At 54.4% G+C, this 24947-nt stretch overlaps 1 protein-coding gene across 1 annotated transcript; it reads left to right on the top strand.

Moving 5' to 3' along the window:
* Window positions 1-694: 694 nt before the first annotated feature.
* Window positions 695-9476, top strand: LOC140717715 (actin, alpha cardiac muscle 1-like). The gene is made up of 7 exons (XM_073031394.1): window positions 695-853; window positions 2436-2576; window positions 4975-5299; window positions 6747-6908; window positions 7475-7666; window positions 8139-8320; window positions 8948-9476. The coding sequence occupies exons 2-7, from the start codon at window positions 2448-2450 to the stop codon at window positions 9089-9091; spliced, it is 1134 nt and encodes a 377-aa protein (XP_072887495.1). The 5' UTR covers window positions 695-853; window positions 2436-2447; the 3' UTR covers window positions 9092-9476.
* The last annotated feature ends 15471 nt before the right edge of the window (window positions 9477-24947 follow it).

The following is a 24947-nucleotide window of genomic DNA, read 5'->3' as shown; positions in this document are numbered from 1 at the left end:
TCAGCCTCTCCCACCTCTATCCTCTCAGCCTCTCCTTACCCCCCTCAGTCCCTCCTCCCCTCCCAATCTCTATCCCCCTCAGTCCCTCCCCTCCCCCACAGTCCCTTTTCCAATCTCTATCCCCCTCAGTCCCTCCCCTCCCCCACCTCTACCCCCTCAGTCCCTCCCCTCCCCCACCTCTACCCCTAGTCCCTCCTCCCCTCTCCCACATCTACCCCCTCTGCCCCTCTCCAACCGTCCCCCCACCTCAGCCCCTCTTTCCCCCTCCTCCCCCCAGCCCCTCTCCCCTCCCCGGCGCTCACTGCAGGCCTCTCCGCACCCCCTCCACCCCGTGCCGGGGCAGCCTAGTGAAGAGGTGGTAGCTGTGGGAGGGGTGATTATTTTCTGCCTCGCAGCTCTCGGCAGCCCGGGGCTCGGGTTACTCTGCAATCCTATCCGCAGGGCCGGCTCCCTGCCCCCGCTTGGCTTTTCCCAGAACGCCGGCCCCTATAAGGGCAGGAATTCCCGAGGCCGGTTCTCTGATGATCGGCGTCCACTTTCCCTAACATGGCACCGAGAGAGAGAGGGCGAGCGAGAGACACAGAGCCCGTGTCCTGTGTGTGCGCGCCCGGCCGCACCTCCCCATTGGGCCGGACCCATCGCCTCACCTTGAATGGATCTGCTGGGACCCGAGACAGTCCGGCCCCAAATAAGGAGAGGTGGGAGCCGCGGAGATTCCTGGCGGCCCGCGGGGAGGAGGGCAAGCGGGGGGGGGTGGCCGTGCCTCTCCGGCTCGGTATATAAGGCAGGGAGAGCCGGAGAGAGCATCCTCTCCCACTTACCAACCGGACCTCTCGCTCTCTCCTAGGAGCAGGTAAGAGGCGGTTTCGGCACTCCCCCCCCCCCCCCCCACCCCACCGCCCCTTCGCGGACAGGACAGGGCAGGGGGTGTGGACCCGGATTTGTATCGAGTTTAGGGAGAGGAGGGAAGGGATTTCGGAATTTCTCCGGGAAATTGTCATTCAACGATACACAGCGAAATTCAACAGTGTTGGCGAGCGGAGAGGGGAGAGGGGGGTCGTTAGGGGAGGGGAGTGGGAGGACTTCGGAGTTCCTCCGGAAAAGTTGGTTCAAGTTTAATCATGATTCAATTATACTTAAATATCCATGAACACAGCCAAACGGAATAGTTTTAGAGATGAAGGGGGGACGGTGGGAAGCAGGTGATTTCGGGGTTTCTGCGGGAAAGTTGGGAGGCTGGAGAGGGAGGAGATGAACAGATAATGATAGAGACAGAGAGAGATGGGAGAGTTGTGAGCTGAGGTTCTGGCGAGAAGCAGGGAATTTTGGAGTTTTTCCAGGAAACATGGGGAGGGTGATGGAAAGGGAGAGGGGGGTTAGGGTGGGAAGGGAGAGGACAGTGGAGGAGGATGGGGTTGTAGAGGTAGAGTTGGGAGGGAGGTCACACGGGTGAGACGAAATTTAGGTGGGAAGCAGGGAGTTTTGGGTTACCCTGGAAAAGTAGGGAGGGAGGGAGGGAGGGTGGGTGGGAGAGAAGGGTAGAGGAGAGGGGGAACGAGGGGCTGAAGGTCCATTGAGGGGGAGTGTCCCAAGGCTAGAGGTGTGGGAGGAGAAGAGCAGGGAATTTTGGAGTTACTACAGGAGCGTGGGAAGGGAGGGTAGAAGTGGCAGGAGGAAGGGAGGTTGGAGGAGGGAGAGGGGGTGGTCACAAGAGTGCGTAGGAGAGAGGGGGTCAGGGCTGATGGCTGCTGGAGTCACATCGGGAAATATCACTGGTAACTTTTCTATGGGGTGCGGTGGTGAGGGGGGTCTGGGTGATTTGGAGGGAGGGGTTGTGGGGAGTGAGGCAGGGAAAGGAGGGGGAGTGGAGAACCTCCCCACTCAGGACCCAAAACCCGCCAGGCAGGGGCTGGGAGCTGGGAGGGGGGACGGACATTGGGCACGGGTTGACTGGGGGCAGGGCTCTCTGAGGGCAGACACACTGGGTTTCTACTCCCCCCTCCATCTCAAGGTCACGGGCGGAATACCCTGATCGGGAAGGCTGGGGGCTTTCCCCTCCCTCTCCCCACACATCCCCCTTAAACCTGCCCTCAACCCCACGACCCAGCTCTCCTCACCCCATCAATAGGGGTTGGGTCTAACCTATGGGTGAGGGTGAATGATCTCCACACCACCCCCCCCTCCCCCAGCCCAGACAGAAGGGACTGACCGGGGAAAGTGGAGCCAGGGCAGAAACCGCTGAACCCTTTGCCATTGAGTGGTAGGTGACTCCTATTAGCTGGGTCAGGACTGGGAGGGGTCCGTGGGAGCAGGCGCGACAGGTTTGGGGCAGGGAGAGCGGGCTACCCTGGGACTTGTGGTGGGGAGAGGCCAGTGGGGAAGGCAGATGTGTAACTCTCGGTGTTAATATCCCCTTCCTCCCCCCCACCTCACAGAAAACCAACACCATGTGCGACGACGAGGAAACCACAGCGCTGGTGTGTGACAACGGCTCAGGCCTGGTCAAGGCAGGCTTTGCCGGTGATGACGCTCCTAGGGCCGTCTTCCCATCAATTGTGGGCCGTCCCAGACACCAGGTAACTCTACACCCCGTGCGACCCCTCACCGACCCCAAACAACCAGTGACCGGACCATCCACTCACCTCTGTACCCACTCATCGCCTGTCCCACGGGTTCACCCCCTATCCTATCTACATATCTCCAAAGATGACATCTCTAGGGATCTGGTCTGGGTCTGTATGTGACTCCAGTCCGTCCTCACCCGGTCTGGGTCTATATGTGACTCCAGTCCGTCCTCACCCGGTCTGGGTCTATATGTGACTCCAGTCCGTCCTCACCCGGTCTGGGTCTATATGTGACTCCAGTCCGTCCTCACCCAGTCTGGGTCCATATGTGACTCCAGTCCGGCCTTACCCAGTTTGGATCTGTATGTGACTCCAGTCCGTCCTCACCCGGTCTGGGTCTATATGTGACTCCAGTCTGTCCTCACCCGGTCTGGGTCTGTATGCGACTCCAGTCTGTCCTCACCCGGTCTGGGTCTGTATGTGACTCCAGTCCGTCCTCACCCGGTCTGGGTCTATATGGGACTCCAGTCTGTCCTCACCCGGTCTGGGTCTGTATGCGACTCCAGTCTGTCCTCACCCGGTCTGGGTCTGTATGCGACTCCAGTCTGTCCTCACCCGGTCTGGGTCTGTATGCGACTCCAGTCTGTCCTCACCCGGTCTGGGTCTGTATGCGACTCCAGTCTGTCCTCACCCGGTCTGGGTCTATATGTGACTCCAGTCCGTCCTCACCCGGTCTGGGTCTATATGTGACTCCAGTCTGTCCTCACCCGGTCTGGGTCTGTATGCGACTCCAGTCTGTCCTCACCCGGTCTGGGTCTATATGCGACTCCAGTCCGTCCTCACCCGGTCTGGGTCTGTATGCGACTCCAGTCAGTCCTCACCTGGTCTGGGTCTCTATATGACTCCAGTCCGTCCTCACCCGGTCTGGGTCTCTATATGACTCCAGTCTGTCCTCACCCGGTCTGGGTCTATATGCGACTCCAGTCTGTCCTTACCCGGTCTGGGTCTGTATGTGACTCCAGTCAGTCCTCACCCGGTCTGGGTCTGTATGCGACTTCAGTCAGTCCTCACCCGGTCTGGGTCTATATACGACTCCAGTCCGTCCTCACCCGGTCTGGGTCTGTATGTGACTCCAGTCAGTCCTCACCCGGTCTGGGTCTGTATGTGACTCCTGTCCGTCCTCACCCAGTCTGGGTCTATATGTGACTCCAGTCAGTCCTCACCCGGTCTGGGTCTGTATGTGACTCCTGTCCGTCCTCACCCGGTCTGGGTCTGTATGGGACTCCTGTCCGTCCTCACCCGGTCTGGGTCTATATACGACTCCAGTCCGTCCTCACCTGGTCTGGGTCTCTATGTGACTCCAGTCCGTCCTCACCCGGTCTGGGTCCGTATGTGACTCCAGTCCGTCCTCACCCGGTCTGGGTCCGTATGTGACTCCAGTCCGTCCTCACCCGGTCTGGGTCCGTATGTGACTCCAGTTCGTCCTCACCCGGTCTGGGTCCGTATGTGACTCCAGTCCGTCCTCACCCGGTCTGGGTCCGTATGTGACTCCAGTCCGTCCTCACCCGGTCTGGGTCCGTATGTGACTCCAGTCCGTCCTCACCCGGTCTGGGTCTCTATGTGACTCCAGTCCGTCCTCACCCGGTCTGGGTCCGTATGTGACTCCAGTCCGTCCTCACCCGGTCTGGGTCTCTATGTGACTCCAGTCCGTCCTCACCCGGTCTGGGTCCGTATGTGACTCCAGTCCGTCCTCACCCGGTCTGGGTCCGTATGTGACTCCAGTCCGTCCTCACCCGGTCTGGGTCCGTATGTGACTCCAGTCCGTCCTCACCCGGTCTGGGTCCGTATGTGACTCCAGTCCGTCCTCACCCGGTCTGGGTCCGTATGTGACTCCAGTCCGTCCTCACCCGGTCTGGGTCCGTATGTGACTCCAGTCCGTCCTCACCCGGTCTGGGTCCGTATGTGACTCCAGTCCGTCCTCACCCGGTCTGGGTCCGTATGTGACTCCAGTCCGTCCTCACCTGGTCTGGGTCCGTATGTGACTCCAGTCCGTCCTCACCCGGTCTGGGTCCGTATGTGACTCCAGTCCGTCCTCACCCGGTCTGGGTCCGTATGTGACTCCAGTCCGTCCTCACTCGGTCTGGGTCCGTATGTGACTCCAGTCCGTCCTCACCCGGTCTGGGTCTATATGTGACTCCAGTCCGTCCTCACCCGGTCTGTAGACCTACCAACCTGGTCAAGCTCGAGGTGTGTCCTCCTGTTCAGGTGACAGAAAGGGGAAGTGAGGGGTGGGGGGAGGTGGTAATTAAATCCCCTGGACATGGGATCTCCCGGTTGCTCCCACCGGCGCCTTGTGCGCCTGCTTCTGGCGGCCGTGTTTGTCAGACTAACCCCCTTTGTCCTGTCCTAGGGTGTCATGGTGGGTATGGGTCAGAAAGATGCCTACGTCGGAGACGAGGCCCAGAGCAAGAGGGGCATCCTGACCCTGAAGTACCCCATTGAGCATGGCATCATCACCAACTGGGATGACATGGAGAAGATCTGGCATCACACCTTCTACAACGAGCTGCGTGTAGCCCCAGAGGAACACCCCACCCTGCTCACCGAAGCCCCACTCAACCCCAAGGCCAACCGCGAGAAGATGACACAGATTATGTTCGAGACCTTCAATGTCCCCGCCATGTACGTGGCCATCCAAGCCGTCTTGTCCCTCTACGCCTCCGGCCGTACCACTGGTAAGTTAGACCTAAGTCACAGGAGAAGAGTTCGACCAATTGGCCCATTGAGTCTGCTTCTCCGTTCTATCATGGTTGCTTTATTACCCCTCCCAACTCCATCCGCCTACCTTCAGCCCGTAACCTTTGACACCCTGATGAACCTGTCAACTCACGTTTTAAACAGACCCAACAACTTCCACAGATTCACCACCCTCTGGCGATAGAAATTCCCCCTCACCTCTGTTCTGAAGGTATGCCCTTCTATGCTGAGACAGAGCCCTCTGCTGCTAGATACTTTTTCCTGGTCACTCTATCAAGGCCTTTCAATAGTCAATAGGTTTCAATGAGATCCCCCCCACCCCCGTTCTTCCAAACTCACAGTCTGGGTCTCTATATGACTCCAGTCCGTCCTTACCCAGTCTGGATCTGTATGTGACTCCAGTCTGGGTCTATATGTGACTCCAGTCCGTCCTTACCCGGTCTGGGTCTGTATGTGACTCCAGTCCGTCCTCACCCGGTCTGGGTCTGTATGTGACTCCAGTCCGTCCTCACCCGGTCTGGGTCTGTATGCGACTCCAGTCCGTCCTTACCCGGTCTGGGTCTGTATAGGACACCAGTCCATCCTCACCCGGTCTGGGTCTGTATGCGACTCCAGTCCGTCCTCACCCGGTCTGGGTCTGTATGCGACTCCAGTCCGTCCTCACCCGGTCTGGGTCTGTATGCGACTCCAGTCCGTCCTCACCCGGTCTGGGTCTGTATGCGACTCCAGTCCGTCCTTACCCAGTCTGGGTCTGTATAGGACACCAGTCCGTCCTCACCCGGTCTGGGTCTGTATGTGACTCCAGTCCGTCCTCACCCGGTCTGGGTCTGTATGCGACTCCAGTCCGTCCTCACCCGGTCTGGGTCTGTATGTGACTCCAGTCTGTCCTTACCCAGTCTGGGTCTGTATGCGACTCCACCCTCAGCTTCTCCCACTTATCCGTGGAACTAAAGCCCCCACCCCCTTGTATTTGTCTCCACCATCACACCTGGCATAGTGTTGCAGGCACCACTAAAGAAAAATCTCTTAGATCCCCTTTGAACCGACCCCCTCTCACCTTCGATGTGTGCCCTCTGGTATTAGACATTTCAACCCCGGGGAACAGACACTCCCTGTCCACTCTGTCTCTGCCTCTCATAATCTTATAAACCTCGATCAGATCTCCCCTCAGCCCGTGGAGCTCCAGAGAAAACAGCCCAGGTTTGTCCAGCCTCTCGTGATAGAACACGGGACGCCCTCTAAACCAGTGAACCTCCTCTGCCCCCGCCCCTCCAAAGCTCCCCTCATCTCCTTACAACGGCTAGCGGGTTGAGGTGTGGCGTGTGCGCCCTGTACTCCTGGGGAACCCCCTCTGCGCCGAGGTCCACCCACCATGTTGTGGAGCGTCGGTGTGCTTTGCCGACCCACGTGTCTCTGTTGCTGCAGGTATCGTGCTGGATTCCGGAGATGGTGTGACCCACAACGTCCCCATCTATGAGGGCTACGCCCTGCCCCATGCCATCATGAGGCTGGACCTGGCTGGCCGCGACTTGACCGACTACCTGATGAAGATCCTGACTGAGCGCGGATACTCCTTCGTCACCACCGGTGAGTGAGGCGGCGGGCGGGGCGCGACGCACGATCCCCTCTCCCCCACGCCCCGGCTCACCGCAGCCCCTCGCCAGAGTCAGGGGAGCGTCCTCTTCCGGGTGCATCCCGGCTCGGCCCGTGACCCGCGAGGAACCGCGGAGCGTCGTGGGCACGGTCACGGAAACCAGCCTCCCCTCCGCGGGCTCTGTCTACACTCCTCACTGTTTCAGTGAAGCAGCCAGTGGTCCCCCACCCACCCCGGGCATTCTCCCACCTCCCCTCCCATCGGGCAGAAGATACAAAAGGCCCGAAAGCTCGTCCCACCGGGCTCGAGGGACAGATTCTACCCCGACCATATCAGACTGCGAACAAAACCAGAAACTCTCGACCCCCACCTCGCACCTCACTGTCTGCCTGCACCGCCCTTCCACTGTGACTGTGACTGTACACCCTGCGCCTGGTTCCCGCTGCTCCACCTCGACACACGGTGTAAAGATCTGACCTGTCTGAAGGCAGGCCCCTCGCTGGTGTGTGTCTCCGTACGTGGCGGCAACGGTAAAACCCTGGGCTTTCTCTCCCTGCAGCCGAACGCGAGATTGTGCGCGACATTAAGGAGAAGCTCTGCTACGTGGCTCTGGACTTCGAGAACGAGATGGCCACTGCCGCCTCCTCTTCCTCCCTGGAGAAGAGTTACGAGCTGCCCGACGGCCAGGTCATCACCATCGGCAATGAGCGTTTCCGCTGCCCGGAGACCCTCTTCCAGCCTTCCTTCATCGGTAAGTTCGGCCGGCGCGGGCAGCGTTCCGTAGCCCGAGGCCCCTCACCAGCCTCTGCCCTTCAGCCCAGGTAGTCTCCAACCCGATGGCATGAACATCAATTACTCCAACTTCCGGTAACTTCCAACCCCGCTCTTCAATTCCTCACTCTGGCCTCTTACCTCTTCTCCTCAGCTGCCGATCATCTCCCCCTGGTGCCCCTCCTCCTTGCCTTCTCCCGTGGTCCACTCTCCCCTCCTATCAGGTGCCTCCTTCTTCCCGTCCACCAATCACCTCCCGGCTTCTTCGCGGGGGCTAACTCTCCGACGCCTGTCCCTCACTGGAGGGTATTTGAGGGCAAAAGTCCTGCACGTCCGATCCCGGGGAGAGTTGTCCTGTGAATGGGGAGGGGGGGGGGGGTGGTGGTCTCTGGAGCGGTGGTCGGGAGGGCCGCTCGGGAATCTGTCTCACCTCCTGCCCTGCCCCTCCCCAGGCATGGAGTCGGCCGGCATTCATGAGACGACCTACAACAGCATCATGAAATGTGACATCGACATCCGCAAGGACCTGTACGCCAACAACGTGTTGTCCGGCGGTACCACCATGTACCCCGGTATCGCTGACCGCATGCAGAAGGAGATCACAGCTCTGGCTCCCAGCACCATGAAGATCAAGGTGAGAGCGGGCAGGGTCTGGCGTCAAAATGTCCGCCCTGGCTTGGGACAGGACTCGCGGTCAGTAAAGGCGAGAGGACAGAATAAATGATTCTTGCTTCTCATCCTTAAATTCTCTCTCCCTTTTCTTTCCTCCCTGCCTCCCTCTCCTAATCCCTTCCCCTCCTCCCCAATTCCTCACCCCCTCTCCCTCCCTCTCCTAATCCCTTCCCCTCCTCCCCAATTCCTCACCCCCTCTCCCTCCCTCTCCTAATCCCTTCCCATCCTCCCCGATTCATCGCCCTCTCTCCCTCCCTCTCCTAATCCTTTCCGCTCCTCTCCAATTCCTCACCCTCTCATCCTCCCTCTCCTAATCCTTCCCCCTCCTCCCCAATTCCTCACCCCCTCTCCTAATCCCTTCCCCTCCTCCCCGATTCCTCACCCTCTCCTCCCTCCCTCTCCTAATCCCTCCCCCTGCTCCCCGATTCCTCGCCCTCTCCCTCCCTCTCCTAATCCTTTCCCCTTGTCCCCGAATCCTCACCCTCTCCTCCCATCCCTCCCCAACCCCTCTCATCGCCTTTCCCGTCCTCCCTCTCCCTGTCGTCCACCCCCCCCCCCCCCACACACTCTCCCCTCACCTCCTCCGCAGATCATCGCCCCGCCTGAGCGTAAGTACTCCGTCTGGATCGGAGGCTCCATCCTGGCCTCCCTCTCCACCTTCCAACAGATGTGGATCAGCAAGCAGGAATACGACGAGGCCGGCCCCTCCATCGTCCACAGGAAGTGCTTCTAAGCACGTGGCCGCCCGCCGCCCGCCGCCCGCCAGCCGGAGGGGGCGAGTTTTCCGGCGCCGCCCAGCCCTTGCCCGTCCTCGGAGGTGCATCACCACTCGGATCGACAGTGCCCAGGCTGGGCGAGCTACCCAAGACCCTGGCACCCAACTGGAGAGAGGCAGACTGCTCCTCGTCCCGTCTGCCCCGCACCGACCTGCCTTGCTCTGTCGATATGTATTTGTTTACGAACCTTAGATCGGAACGAAGCACTGCCCCCTAAACCGTCATCGTAACGCTTCTCTGTGAATGTCCGTCCCTCTCGGTGTCCGGTTCAAGTCTCTGTTTTGTTATTTATGGACATTTTATCTGTGTTCTCGTCAATAAAAAAAACCAAAGAAGCCCAAATCGTTCAGTTTATTTCTTGCTTATTTGGAGTGACAGCAGGGGGACAGGCCATTCGGGCCCTTCCAGCCGTACTGGCCCGGCAAAACCCCACCGATTTAACCCTAGCCTCATCACGGGACGATGTACAATGACCGATTCACCGACTAACCGGTGCGTCTTTGGACTGTGGGAGGAAACCCACACATTCCACAGATGGCGTTGGGATTGAACCCCGAACTCCGGCGCCCCGGGCTGGAACTGGCGTTGGGATTGAACCCCGAACTCCGGCGCCCCGAGCTGGAACTGGCGTTGGGATTGAACCCCGAACTCCGGCGCCCCGAGCTGGAACTGGCGTTGGGATTGAACCCCGAACTCCGGCGCCCCGGGCTGGAACGACGTTGCCCTGGCGGCTCCCGCGGCTCTCCGATGCGCAGTAGTTTGGTATTGTCAAGCGGAGAAGGCCGGGGAGTGGGGCTGGGTGGGAGGGTGGGGGGGGCGAAGAAAGGGTCAGCCACGACTGAATGGCGGAGCAGACTCGATGGGCCAAATGGCCTAGTTCTGCCCCTATGTCTTATACCCTTAGTGGCCAGCGTAACACCCAGGAGCAGAGCTGGAGGCAATACTCCAGATGCTGCCTAACTTGAGTTTAATAAACTGGAGTTTAATAGCCACTTTCAGGCAGCAGTGAACCTGGACTCCAAGTTCCCTCTGCTCATTAAAGGCCTTTTAGAGTCGTAGAGCATTGCAGCACAGAAAGAGGTCCTTCGGCCCATCCGTTCAGTGCTGAACTCCTATTGTCATCGACCCGCACCGGGACCACAGCCCTCCATACCCCTCCCTTTCATGCACCGATCCAAACTTCCCTTAAATGTTGAAATCGCACCTGCGCCCACCATCTCCGCTGGCAGCTCGTCCCACACCCTCTGAGCGAAGAAGTTCCCCCTTTCACCCCTAACCCATGACCTCTAGCTCGAGTCTCGGCCAACCCCAGTGGAAAAAAGCCTGCTGGCACTTACCCTATCGATGTCCCTCACGGTCGTGTATACCTCCCTCAAATCTCCCCTCGTTCTCCGACAATAAAGTCCCGAGCGTGCGCAGTTAAGGTTACGGTGAGAAGCTTCTGTCTGCGTGCGACCCAGACAGATTATTCCGCGCACCGGTACTTCGAGGGAAGCGGGACGCGGAGTAGGGTGCTACAGTTACAGGGAGGTGGAGTGCCGGGCAGGTGATAGGGTGCAGGGGCCACACGGTGAGGTAGATTGGGAGAGCAAGAGCTTACTTATGAAGCATGTGAAGGGTCTGTTTCAGAGCTTGGTAACAGCGGGGTACAAACTGCCCTTGATCCCGGAGGTCGCTTAAGTCCCATCGCACCCATCGACAGCAGTTCACCTGAGCCCTCTGTCCTGGGCCTCCGTAGTGTCCAGGATATCTCCAGGGAGCGATGCCTCAGAAAGGCAGCGTCCATCATTAAGGACCCCCATCACCCAGGACATGCCCTCTTCTCATTGCTACCATCAGGGAGGAGGTACAGGAGCCTGAAGACACACACTCAGCGATTCAGGAACAGCTTCTTCCCCTCCACCATCCGATTTCTGAATGGACATTGAACCCATGAACACCACCTCACTACTTTTTATTTCAATTTTTGCGCTACTTGCTTGATTTCACTATTTAATATTCATATATATATATATATATATACTTACTGCAATTCGCGTTTTTTTCTGTTATCTATTGTGTTATGCTGCCGCCGCAAAGTCGAAGAAGTTTCGCAACCTTTGCCAGTGATAGTAAATCCGAGCCACACGCACGACATGCTGGGGGAACTCATCAGGCCAGGCAGCATTTGCAGGGAAAGGTACAGTCGACGTTTGGGGCCGAGGCCCGGGTGTGTGGCTCGGATTTCCGGCGTCTGCAGAATTCCTCTTGCTTGTTGTATCAAATCTGATTCTGACCCTGTCTCCCAGGGATGAGGGTTTTGGAACTGCTGTTGGCATTTCTGTAAATCCGGGTCAACAAATACACTCAAAAACTTCTATAGATGTACCGTGGAGGGCATTCTGACCGGCTGCATCACTGTCCGGCATGGGGGCGGGGGGCTACTGCACAGGACCGAAAGAAGCTGCAGAAGGTTGTAAATTTAGTCAGTTCCATCTTGGGCACTAGCCTACAAAGTACCCAGGACACCTTCAGGGAGCTGTGTCTCAGAAAGGCAGTGTCCATTATTAAGGACCTCCAGCACCCGGGGCATGTCCTTTTCTCACTGTTACCATCAGGGAGGAGGTACAGGAGCCTGAAGACACACACTCAGCGATTCAGGAACAGCTTCTTCCCCTCTGCCATCAGGGAGGAGGTACAGGAGCCTGAAGACACACACTCAACGATTCAGGAACAGCTTCTTCCCCTCTGCCATCAGGGGGGAGGTACAGGAGCCTGAAGGCACACACTCAACGATTCAGGAACAGCTTCTTCCCCTCTGCCATTAGGGAGGAGGTACAGGAGCCTGAAGACACACACTCAACGATTCAGGAACAGCTTCTTCCCCTCTGCCATCAGGGAGGAGGTACAGGAGCTGAAGGCACACACTCAACGATTCAGGAACAGCTTCTTCCCCTCTGCCATCAGGGAGGAGGTACAGGAGCCTGAAGACACACACTCAACGATTCAGGAACAGCTTCTTCCCCTCTGCCATCAGGGAGGAGGTACAGGAGCCTGAAGACACACACTCAACGATTCAGGAACAGCTTCTTCCCCTCTGCCATTAGGGAGGAGGTACAGGAGCCTGAAGACACACACTCAACGATTCAGGAACAGCTTCTTCCCCTCTGCCATCAGGGAGGAGGTACAGGAGCCTGAAGACACACACTCAGCGATTCAGGAACAGCTTCTTCCCCTCTGCCATCAGGGAGGAGGTGCAGGAGCCTGAAGACACACACTCAACGATTCAGGAACAGCTTCTTCCCCTCTGCCATCCTAAATGGACATTGAATCTTTGGACTCTACCTCACCTTTTTTTTTTAAATATACAGTATTTCTGTTTTCGCATGTTTTTTTTAAATCTATTCAACATATGTAATTGATTTACTTGTTTATTTATTATTGTATTTTATTTTATTTATTTCTCTCTCTCTCTCTCTCTCTCTGCTAGATTACGTACTGCGTTGAACTGCTGCTGCTAAGTTAACAGATTTCACGTCACATGAGCCTGATTCTGATTGTACGGGATGGGGTTGCCCGCCTCGTGTCCAACCCTCTTCCTTTCGCACCCGGGATCGGGGCTGTCCGAGCTGCAGTTCCATGCCGTCAGGCTTTTGCATTTTCTGCCCCAGGGGGAGAAAGGGATTTTTCTTTATCCTCCCCCTCCCTCCTCTGGCCAGATTTAGTGTGGGTCAGACTGTACAGTGTGCTGGAGGCTCCCCACCCCGATTTGGTGGCTTTCCTGGACTGGTGCTCGGATGTGAGGCTGCCTCTGTGTGGGAGAGATGAGAGAGAGGCAGACTTGATTCCCTCCGAGAGGGCCACCACCCTGTCGTAGGGTTTGGAGGCTCGCGTGCCTCGGTGACCCGGAGAGCGACGTCGGCTGGAGTCAGGGCTTTACACTTTGGCTCTTGGTAGGATCACCCATGCCAAACAGGGTCAAAGGGTAGAGATCAGACTGAGAGTGGTCCACCAGTCCTAGAGGTTCAGGGCTAACAACCCTGACTGGTCAAACAAAACTGTTACGGAAACAGCAATGAAGTTTGGATCAGAGTGTGACGGTATTCCCGAGTCTCCTGACTTGCCTGACTGACAGTGGTGGAAACCGAGAGGAAGCTACTGACCCGATGGAGGAAGACCTGAACACCGACAGAGACGGAAGATCTTCATTGTTGTCCTAAACGCCAGCGGTGTAACAGGCAGTTCTTTGGGCTAATTTGTCACACGTACAAGTGAGGTGCCTCTCTTGGAGTGTTGTGAGCAGTTTTGGGCTATAGTGTGTCCTATAGTGGGGGGAGTCTAGGACCAGAGGACACAGACAGAGTGGATGTGGGGAGGATGTTTCCTATTGTGGGTGAGTCTAGGACCAGAGGACACAGATAGAGTGGATGTGGAGAGGATGTTTCCTATTGTGGGTGAGTCTAGGACCAGAGGGCACAGATAGAGTGGACGTGGAGAGGATGTTTCCTATAGTGGGGGAGTCTAGGACCACAGATAGAGTGGATGTGGAGAGGATGTTTCCTATAGTGGGGGAGTCTAGGACCACAGATAGAGTGGATGTGGAGAGGATGTTTCCTATTGTGGGGGAGTCTAGGACCAGAGGATACAGATAGAGTGGATGTGGAGAGGATGTTTCCTATAGTGGGGGAGTCTAGGACCACAGATAGAGTGGATGTGGAGAGGATGTTTCCTATTGTGGGTGAGTCTAGGACCAGAGGGCACAGATAGAGTGGACGTGGAGAGGATGTTTCCTATAGTGGGGGAGTCTAGGACCAGAGGACACAGATAGAGTGGATGTGGAGAGGATGTTTCCTATAGTGGGGGAGTCTAGGACCACAGATAGAATGGATGTAGAGAGGATGTTTCCTATTGTGGGGGAGTCTAGGACCAGAGGACACAGATAGAGTGGATGTGGAGAGGATGTTTCCTATAGTGGGGGAGTCTAGGACCACAGATAGAGTGGATGTAGAGAGGATGTTTCCTATTGTGGGGGAGTCTAGGACCAGAGGATACAGATAGAGTGGATGTGGAGAGGATGTTTCCTATAGTGGGGGAGTCTAGGACCACAGATAGAGTGGATGTAGAGAGGATGTTTCCTATTGTGGGGGAGTCTAGGACCAGAGGACACAGATAGAGTGGATGTGGAGAGGATGTTTCCTATAGTGGGGGAGTCTAGGACCACAGATAGAGTGGATGTGGAGAGGATGTTTCCTATTGTGGGGGAGTCTAGGACCAGAGGGCACAGATAGAGTGGACGTGGAGAGGATGTTTCCTATTGTGGGGGAGTCTAGGACCAGAGGACACAGGTAGAGTGGATGTAGAGAGGATGTTTCCTATTGTGGGGGAGTCTAGGACCAGAGGACACAGATAGAGTGGATGTGGAGAGGATGTTTCCTATAGTGGGGGAGTCTAGGACCACAGATAGAGTGGATGTGGAGAGGATGTTTCCTATAGTGGGGGAGTCTAGGACCACAGATAGAGTGGATGTAGAGAGGATGTTTCCTATTGTGGGGGAGTCTAGGACCAGAGGACACAGATAGAGTGGATGTGGAGAGGATGTTTCCTATAGTGGGGGAGTCTAGGACCACAGATAGAGTGGATGTGGAGAGGATGTTTCCTATTGTGGGGGAGTCTAGGACCAGAGGGCACAGATAGAGTGGACGTGGAGAGGATGTTTCCTATTGTGGGGGAGTCTAGGACCAGAGGACACAGGTAGAGTGGATGTAGAGAGGATGTTTCCTATTGTGGGGGAGTCTAGGACCAGAGGACACAGATAGAGTGGATGTGGAGAGGATGTTTCCTATAGTGGGGGAGTCTAGGACCACAGATAGAGTGGATGTGGAGAGGATATTTCCTATTGTGGGGGAGTCTAGGACCAGAGGACACAGATAGAGTGGATGTGGAGAGGATGTTTCCTATTGTGGGGGAGTCTAGGACCAGAGGACACAGGTAGAGTGGACGTGGAGAGGATGTTTCCTATAGTGGGGGAGTCTAGGACCAGAGGACACAGCCTCAGAATAGAGGGACGTCCATTTAGAATGGAGATGAAGATCTATCTCATTGGCTTGAGATGGCTCTTTAACCAGAGAGTGAATCTGTGGAATTCTTTGCCACGTGTAGCTGTGGAGGCCGAGTCATTGGTATATTTAAAGCAGAAGTTAATAGACTCTTGATTAATCAGGGCATGAGGGGACACGGGGAGAAGTCAGGAGATTGGGGCTGAGGGAGAAAATGGATCAGCCATGATGAAATGGTGGAACAGACTTGATGGGCCAAATGGCCTAATTCTGCTCCTATGTCTTATGGTCTTGTGGCATGCCCATAACTCAGCAACCCCTCACCCGTACGTCTTTGGACTGTGGGGGAAACTGGAGCAAACAGAGGAAACCCATGCGGTCACGGGGAGAAAGTACAAACTCATTCCAGGCAGTGGCGGGAATTGAACTGGGGTTGCCAGCACTGTAGCCAGCTCCTGCCTGTACGGAGTTTGCATGTTCTCACTGTAGCCACGAGGGTTTCCTCTAAGTGCTCTGGTTTCCTCCCACATTCCAAAGACATGTGGGTTAGGGTTAATAGTAAGTCAAAGATTTAGGTTATGTATTCAATCTACACTAACTTCTAAGAAAGTAGTGAAATCAAAACAGCCTTGTAAGGTGACAGAGTTTAGTCGCACGATGCCAAAGGGTTAAGGGGTATCTACACCCCCTGTTCAGTGTCAGTCTCTTCCACATTGTTGGCCAGAAGGACTGACAATCAGTGAACCACAATGAAGGCGGCCATTTTGTGAGGCTGCCGATGCAGCCTCCATTTTGTGAACTGTTTGACCTGATTTCTGACTCTGAGATCATTTAGTCAGAGCATGCAAGAGTGATGCAAGGAGTTTTGTGCTAATGACCTGCTAAAACTGAGACCATTCTCAGACAAATAGATATTTATTATGTAAAGCGGCTGGCTTGCAGAAGGAGCAGGAGGAGGCTCGGTGTCTCGGTCACCTGGTTTGAACCCGCTGGGGTAGGAAAGAACAAAAAGGCGCCAGGCTGAGGGTAAAGGCCCTAGAACAATACTGGCTGAAACCCTGGACCAGAGCCAATTGAAAAGTGACCCAGGTAGGTCAGGTGACTTCAAGCCAATGAGATGGAACAGATGCAACACTGGAACTGATACAAAGTTTTTAAAAGTAAGGAACTTCGAATGCAAGGAAGCGCCAACTCGCCGGATCCGGATCAACCATGGTGGATGTGGAGGATTCTGCGGACTCGGGAACGCTGGCCAACCTAGACTCCTTTTCCTGGGTATTACCTTTTCTATTCTTTGACTGTTTGTGAAGGTCGGGGAAACTTTGTAATCGTGCACGTTGGTATTCGGTTGCACAAATTCATGTGCTTTTCGGTGGAGACAAGAAAGGCACTTGGCAGTAAATACAGATTCTCTCTCTGCCTCCCTGATCATTATTAATCAGGGCTACATCCCCATAACAACAGGCGGTCTCGCTGCAGACTATTACTGGGTGCTATGGAAGTGTAGCAGTTAGGGCCAGTGATCCGGGTTCAAATCCCACCGCAACCTCGTGGATTTCCTCCGGGTGCTCCGGTCTCCTCCCACATCCCAAAGATGTATGTGTCAGGGTTAGTAATTTGTGGGCATGCTATATAGAAACACAGAAAACCAACAGCACAATACAAGCCCTTCAGCCCACAATGCTGTGCCGAACATGTCCGTACCTTAGAAATTACTAGGCTTGCCCATAGCCCTCTCTTATTCAAAGCTCAGACAGACAGACATACTTTATTGATCCCGAGGGAAATTGGGTTTCGTTACAGTCGCACCAACCAAGAATAGTGTAGAAATATAGCAATACAAAACCAGAAATAATTAAATAATAATGTTAATCATGCCAAGTGGAAATAAGTCCAGGACCAGCCTATTGGCTCAGGGTGTCTGACACTCTGAGGGAGGAGTTGTAATGTTTGATGGCCACAGGCAGGAATGACTTCCTATGATGCTCAGTGTTACATCTCGGTGGAATGAGTCTCTGGCTGAATGTACTCCTGTGCCTAACCAGTACATTATGGAGTGGATGGGAGACATTGTCCAAGATGACATGCAACTTGGACAGCATCCTCTTTTCAGACACCACTGTCAGAGAGTCCAGTTCCACCCCCACAACATCACTGGCCTTACGAATGAGTTTGTTGATTCTGTTGGTGTCTGCTACCCTCAGCCTGCTGCCCCAGCACACAACAGCAAACACGATAGCACTGGCCACCACAGACTCGTAGAACATCCTCAGCATCGTCCGGCAGATGTTAAAGGACAGTCTCCTCAGGAAATAGAGACGGCTCTGACCCTTCTTGTAAACAGCCTCAGTGTTCTTTGACCAGTCCAGTTTATTGTCAATTCGTATCCCCAGGTATTTGTAATCCTCCACCATGTCCACACTGACCCCTTGGATGGAAACGGGGTCACCGGTGCCTTAGCCCTCCTCAGGTCCACCACCACCAGCAGATGATTCTGCTCGCACCATGTGACAAAGTTTCCCACCGTAACCCTGTACTCAGCCTCATCTCCCTTGCTGATGCATCCAACTATGGCAGAGTCATGGATAACTCCATGGATCTATCCAAGTCTCTTGAAAGACCATATCATATCTGCCTCCACCACTGTTGCTGGCAGCCCATCCACACATTCATCACACCCTGAGTGAAAAACTTACCCCTGACATCTCCTCTGTACCTACTCCCCAGCACCTTAAACCCGTGTCCTCTTGTGACAACCATTTCAGCCCTGGGAAAAAAGCCTCTGACTATCCACACGATCAATGCCTCTCATCATCTTGTACACCTCTATCAGGTCACCTCTCATCCTCCGTCGCTCCAAGGAGAAAAGGCCGAGTTCACTCAACCTATTCTCATAAGGCATGCTCCCCAATCCAGGCAACATCCTTGTAAATCTCCTCGGCACCCCTTCTATGGCTTCCACGTCCTTCCTGTAGTGAGGCGACCAAAACCGAGCACAGTATTCAGTTCTCTGTTGGCGCCCATGGACCTCCGTTGGTCATTGAGGCAAGCAATGCGTTTTCACTGTACGTTCGGAAGTGCGGGCGATAAATAATCTTCGTGAAAACATCTTAAAGTCCGCACTGTCCGGCCCGGTTTCTCTCTAACCTGATGTTTTAGCTGGTGTTGGGCGCCATCCACTGGAGGGACCAGGGATCGCAGGCACTGGAATCTGCAGACTCAGACGGACCAAGCACATCGAACAGTACAGCACATTACAGGCCCTTCGGCCCACAGTGTTGCGCCGACCCTCAAACCCTGCCTCCCATATAACCCCCCCACCTTAAATTCCTCCATATACCTGTCTAGTAGTCTCTTAAACTTCACTAGTGTATCTGCCTCCACCACTGACTCAGGCAGTGCATTCCACGCACCAACCACTCTCTGAGTGAAAAACCTTCCTCTAATATCCCCCTTGAACTTTCCTCCCCTTACCTTAAAGCCATGTCCTCTTGTACTGAGCAGTGGTGCCCTGGGGAAGAGGCGCTGGCTGTCCACTCTGTCTATTCCTCTTAATATCTTGTACACCTCTATCATGTCTCCTCTCATCCTCTCATCCAAAGAGCAAAGCCCTAGCTCCCTTAATCTCTGATCATAATCCATGCTCTCTAAACCAGGCCGCATCCTGGATAATCTCCCCTGTACCCTTTCCAATGCTTCCACATCCTTCCTATAGTGAGACGACCAGAACTGGACACAGTACTCCAAGTGTGGCCTAACTAGAGTTTTATAGATCTGCAACATTACATCGCGTCTCTTAAACTCTATCCCTCGACTTATGAAAGCTAACACCCCATAAGCTTTCTTAACTACCCTATCTACCTGTGAGACAACTTTCAGGGATCTGTGGACATGTACCCCCCAGATCCCTCTGCTCCTCCACACTACCAAGTATCCTGCCATTTACTTTGTACTCTGCCTTGGAGTTTGTCCTTCCAAAATGTACCACCTCACACTTCTCTGGGTTGAACTCCATCTGCCACTTCTCAGCCCACTTCTGCATCCTATCAATGTCTCTCTGCAATCTTCGACAATCCTCTACACTATCTACAACACCACCAACCTTTGTGTCATCTGCAAACTTGCCAACCCGCCCTTCTACCCCCACATCCAGGTCGTTAATAAAAATAACAAGAAGTAGAGGTCCCAGAACAGATCCTTGTGGGACACCACTAGTCACAACCCTCCAATCTGAATGTACTCCCTCCACCACGACCCTCTGCCTTCTGCAGGCAAGCCAATTCTGAATCCACCTGGCCAAACTTCCCTGGATCCCATGCCTTCTGACTTTCTGAATAAGCCTACCGTGTGGAACCTTGTCAAATGCCTTATTAAAATCCATGTTGATCACATCCACCAAACTACCCTCATCTATATGCCTGGTCACCTCCTCAAAGAACTCCACCAGGCTTGTTAGACATGATCTGCCCTTCACAAAGCCATGCTGACTGTCCCTGATCAGACCATTATTCTCTAAATGCCCATAGGTCCTATCTCTAAGAATCTTTTCCAACAGCTTTCCCACCACAGACGTAAGGCTCACTGGTCTATAATTACCTGGACTATCCCTACTACCTTTTTTGAACAAGGGGACACCATTCGCCTCCCTCCAATCCTCCGGTACCATTCCTGTGGACAACGAGGACATAAAGATCCTAGCCAGAGGTTCAGCAATCTCTTCCCTTGCCTCGTGGAGCAGCCTGGGGAATATTCCGTCAGGCCCCGAGGACTTATCCGTCCTAATGTATTTTAACAACTCCAACACCTCCTCTTCCTTAATATCAACATGCTCCAGAACATCAACCTCACTCATATTGTCCTCACCATCATCAAGTTCCCTCTCAGTGGTGAATACTGAAGAGAAGTATTCATTGAGGACCTCGCTCACTTCCATAGCCTCCAGGCACATCTTCCCACTTTTATCTCTCTTCCCACTTTTATCCTACCTTCACTCCTGTCATCCTTTTGTTCTTCACATAATTGAAGAATGCCTTGGAGTTTTCCTTTACCCTACTCGCCAAGGCCTTCTCATGCCCCCTTCTTGCTCTTCTCAGCCCCTTCTTAAGCTCCTTTCTTGCTACCCTATATTCCTCAATAGACCCATCTGATCCTCGCTTCCTAAACCTCATGTATGCTGCCTTCTTCCACCTAACTAGATTTTCCACCTCACTTGTCACCCATGGTTCCTTCACCCTACCATTCTTTATCTTCCTCACCGGGACAAATTTATCCCTAACATCCTGCAAGAGATCCTTAAACATCGACCACATGTCCATAGTACATTTCCCTGAAAAAACATCATCCCAATTCACACCCACAAGTTCTAGCCTTATAGCCTCATAATTTGCCCTTCCCCAATTAAAAATTTTCCCGTCCTCTCTGATTCTATCTTTTTCCATGACAATGCTAAAGGCCAGGGAGCGGTGATCACTGTCCCCCAGATGCTCACCCACTGACAGATCTGTGACCTGACCCAGTTCGTTACCTAATACTAGATCTAGTATGGCATTCCCCCTAGTTGTCCAGGATATTCCAGGATATTGCTCCCCCTCGAGTTCAGGTGCAACCAATCCAATCTGTACAGGTCCCACCTTCCCCAGAAGAGATCCCAATGGTCCAAAAATTTAAAACCCTGCCCCCTGCACCAGCTCCTCAGCCACGCATTCAACTGCCATCTCCTCCAATTCTTACCATCACTATCACGTAGCACTGGCAGCAATCCTGAGAACGCCACCCTTGAGGTCCTGTTCTTCAGCCTTCTGCCTAGTTCCCGAAACTCACACTTCAGGACCTCATCCCTCTTCCTGCCTATGTCGTTGGTCCCAACGTGTATCACGACTTCTGGTCGCTTTCCCTCTCATACCAGGATGTCATGTACCCGGTCAGAGACATCCCGGACCCTGGCACCCGGGGAGGCAACAAACCATGTGGATTTCCTTCTCACGTCCACAAAATCTCCTGTCTGCTCCCCTGACTATAGAGTCTCCAATGACGACAGCTCTCCTCTTCTCCGTCCCATCCTTCTGCACCACAGGGTCAGACTCAACGCCAGAGGCCCTGCCACAGTGGTTCACACCTGGTCGGTTGTCCTCACTAACAGCATCCAGGATGGTAAACTTATTATTCAGGGGAATGGCTACAGGGGTGCTCTGCACTACCTGTCTACTCTCCTTCGCTTTCCCCCTCGGACTGTCACCCAACGACCTGCTTCCGACAGCCTAGGTGTGACTACCTCCCTGTAGCTCTCATCTATGACTGCCTCATTCTCCCTTATGAGTCGAAGGTCATCCAGCTGCTGCTCCAGATTCCTCACACGGTCTTCCAGATCGCCCAGCCGCAAACGGTTCTGGCAGATGTGACTCTACGGGAGAGGGGAGCTCCCCGAAGACTGCCACCTCTCACAGGAGAGGCACATCACCGTCTCAGCAGGCATTGTAAAGACTAACTCCGCCTCTTCTCGTCGAAACCTCTCGAGTCAAAGCCTCAAATCTCCACTCCTTCACTGGCCCACTCACTCACTGGCCGCTGGAGGAACTCAGCGGGTCGGGTAGCGTCTGTAAAGGCGAAACGGGCTGACATTTCGGGTTGAGACGCCAGCTTCTATCTGGGTGTTATGAACATACGGAATGATCCCCTGGCATGGGAGCATTATTGTCTGGGAAAATCAGGTTGGTGCCGGATCCCAATTTCCAGAATGTCTACAAGATGGCTTTTTTAGAGTGGCTCGTGGTTGAGCCCAGCAGGGGATCAGATGTTCTGGATCGGGCTTGGTTCGAGTACAAGAAGAGGGGTACCCTTACAATCAGATTACAAAGGCAGAACTTCTTTTAAAATTGAGATACGGCGCAGAGTAACCCCTTCCAGCCCTTTGAGCCGCGCCGCCCAGCAAATTCCCTGATTTAACGGGCGGTACACCAGCCGGTACATCTTCGGGTTATGGGAGGAAACCCGGGCACTGGGAGGAAACCCACGCGTTCACGGGGAGAACGTACGGTAAGGCATTGTGCTAACCACTACGCTAATCTCTGCCCACTCCTTACAGGACAGTGACGGGAATTGAACCCGTGACGCTGGTACGGTAAACCGTTGTGCTAACCACTGTGCTATGGCGACGCTGTCCGTTTTTCAGAGTCGGACTATGACCAATTACTGAGCGGAGTTCATGGGAACTGGCGAATAGAAATGCTGTAACGCATTCGCAAGTGGAGTGGGCCAGTGCTTGGAGAGGCTTTGGCTCGTCAGGCTTGGCCATGGTTAAGTACCTGGCGAGTTTCTCTTTCTGCTTTATCCCTCGTTCCTCGTCTGTTAGGGTCCAGAATGGCTCCAGGGACGGTGTTTTGTTCTGTGTGTGGGATGTGGGAATTCTGGGAGGCCTCCAGCTCCCGGATAAACACATCTGCACCAGGCGCACAGAGAGGACGTGCATAAGGAACTGGGGCTGCAGCTCGATGACCTTAAACTCGTACAGGAGAACGAGGAGGTGATAGACAGGAGCTACAGGGTAATAGTCACCCCTAAGGTGCGGGAGGCAGGCATCCTGGGTGGCTGTCAGGAGGAGGAGGGGACTGGGCAGTCAGTGCAGAGTACCCCTCTCAATAATAAGTACACCACTTTTGATACTGTTGGGGCGGGATAACCTACCGTGGGAAATGCAGTGACCGGATCTCTGGCACCGGGGCTCAGAAGAGCAGAGAGGTGAAGAGGATTGTGGACTTCAGGAAGGGTAAGACGACGGAACACATACCAATCCTCATAGAGGGATCAGAAGTGGAGAGAGTGAGCAGTTTCAAGTTCCTGGGTGTCAAGATCTCTGAAAATCTAACCTGGTCCCAACATATCGATGCAGTTATAAAGAAGGCAAGACAGTAGCTATATTTCATTAGGAGTTTGAAGAGATTTGGCATGTCAACAAATACACCCAACAACTTCTATAGTTCTACCGTGGAGAGCATTCTGACAGGCTGCATCACTGTCTGGTATGGAGGGGCTACTGCACAGGACCGAAAGAAGCTGTAGAGGGTTGTGAATCTAGTCAGCTCCATCTTGGGCACTAGCCTACAAAGTACCCAGGACATCTTCAGGGAGCGGTGTCTCAGAAAGGCAACGTCCATTATTAAGGACCTCCAGCACCCAGGGCATGTCCTTTTCTCACTGTTACTGTCGGGGAGGAGGTACAGAAGCCTGAAAGCACACACTCAGCGATTCAGGAACAGCTTCTTCCCCTCTGTGTCACGGTCCCTTCTGGTAATCCCCCACCTGGCTATTTACCTCAGGAATTGGGCTTCAATCCCCTCGTTTACTTTCCAGTCATTCCCAGGTTCCACTAACTACACACACCTGCTTTCCATCCGCAAATGCAGGATAAAGAGCCTGTGATCACAACAAGGATGTACACTTTTGGCCCGGGGAAAAGCCTCTCATCGGCCACCTGCGGGTTTACTTCGTCCTCTACCCGTCCCTGGTCACACATCGCCCCGGACTTCGTCACTGGTCTACCCCCTTCACATGGGAACACCCTCACCGTGGTAGACAGGTTCTCCAAGGCGGTGCGCTTCGTAGCCCTCCCCAAACTCCCTCCCTCTCAAGAAGCCGCAGGCCTTCTCGTCCACCACGTCTTCCGCCTTCACGGACCGTCTCTGATCGAGGTCCCCAGTTCCTCTCACACAGGTTTGGGAGGCCTCCTGTCAAGCCTTGTAGGTGCTTCGGTCAGCCGGTCACCTGGCTTTCGCCCTCTGACGAAAGGGCAGACGGAACGGGTCAGCCAAGACCTGTGGGGCGACGCTACGTTGTGTAACGGCGAGCAGCCCGTCGACCTGGAGCGACCCCCCCCCCCCACCCCGTGGGTTGAGGACGGTGAGCTGGGCCACCGGGAGGTCCCCACCCGAGTGTTCCCTGGGGTACCAAACCCAGCTCTTCCCCGCGCCAGAGGAGGAGATCATTTTAAGGACTCTTCGTCTCATGTCCTCTGTTTTTATTGATTGTTTATAATTATTATTTCTTTCTTTTTGTATTTGCACAGTTTGTTGTCTTTTGCACACTGGCTGAGCGCCCGAGTTGGTGCGGTCTTTCACTGATTCTGTTATGGTTATTATCTTATTGTGGATTCATTGAGTACGGCCGCAGGGAAATGAACCTTCGGGCTGTATACGGTGACAGGTTTGAACTTTACTCCGGAGTTTGAACTTTGTTGACTAGTGAACCAGCTGGTGCCAAGCAGTCGTTCCTAACTTTCACTCCCCCGACTGAAGTTTACCTTGTGCCTCGTAATCTTTTGCGTTTTGCTCCCTCGTGTTTTTGTGGAAATTTACAGTCCGTTACTGAAGTTGTCACCCACCGCTGATCTGCTTTTCCGACACGCCCCCCCTCTACACTTCCCGACTCTGGCGGTGGCCTGTCCTGGGGGGGGGGGGGGGGGGTTGGAGACCCTCCGGTGAGAGAGGGGCTCCTGCTGCTTGTTGCTCTCCCGCATTGTCGATGTTCGGGTGTAGTCGCTGTTTGTGTTGTCCTGCCCGATATCGTGGGTACGCTATGCAGGCGCTGCGATGTGCGGGGGCCCCCCTCCCGGCTGCGTTGGCTGTGAATGCAATCGGTGCGTTTCACCAAACCCCCCCGTGTTTTTCAAACCTCCGTCCACCCCAACATAAACAGAGCAATATTGTGTGTGTGTGTGTGTGCTATCCAGCGCAATGGGAACTGTACAGATCTGTAAAACACCTACTTCACAAAAAAGATTGCCCAG

This window comes from Hemitrygon akajei, chromosome 28 (assembly GCF_048418815.1).
Source record: "Hemitrygon akajei chromosome 28, sHemAka1.3, whole genome shotgun sequence".
Classification (NCBI taxonomy): Eukaryota; Metazoa; Chordata; class Chondrichthyes; order Myliobatiformes; family Dasyatidae; genus Hemitrygon; species Hemitrygon akajei.
This window is presented reverse-complemented; position numbering and strand designations above follow the sequence as displayed.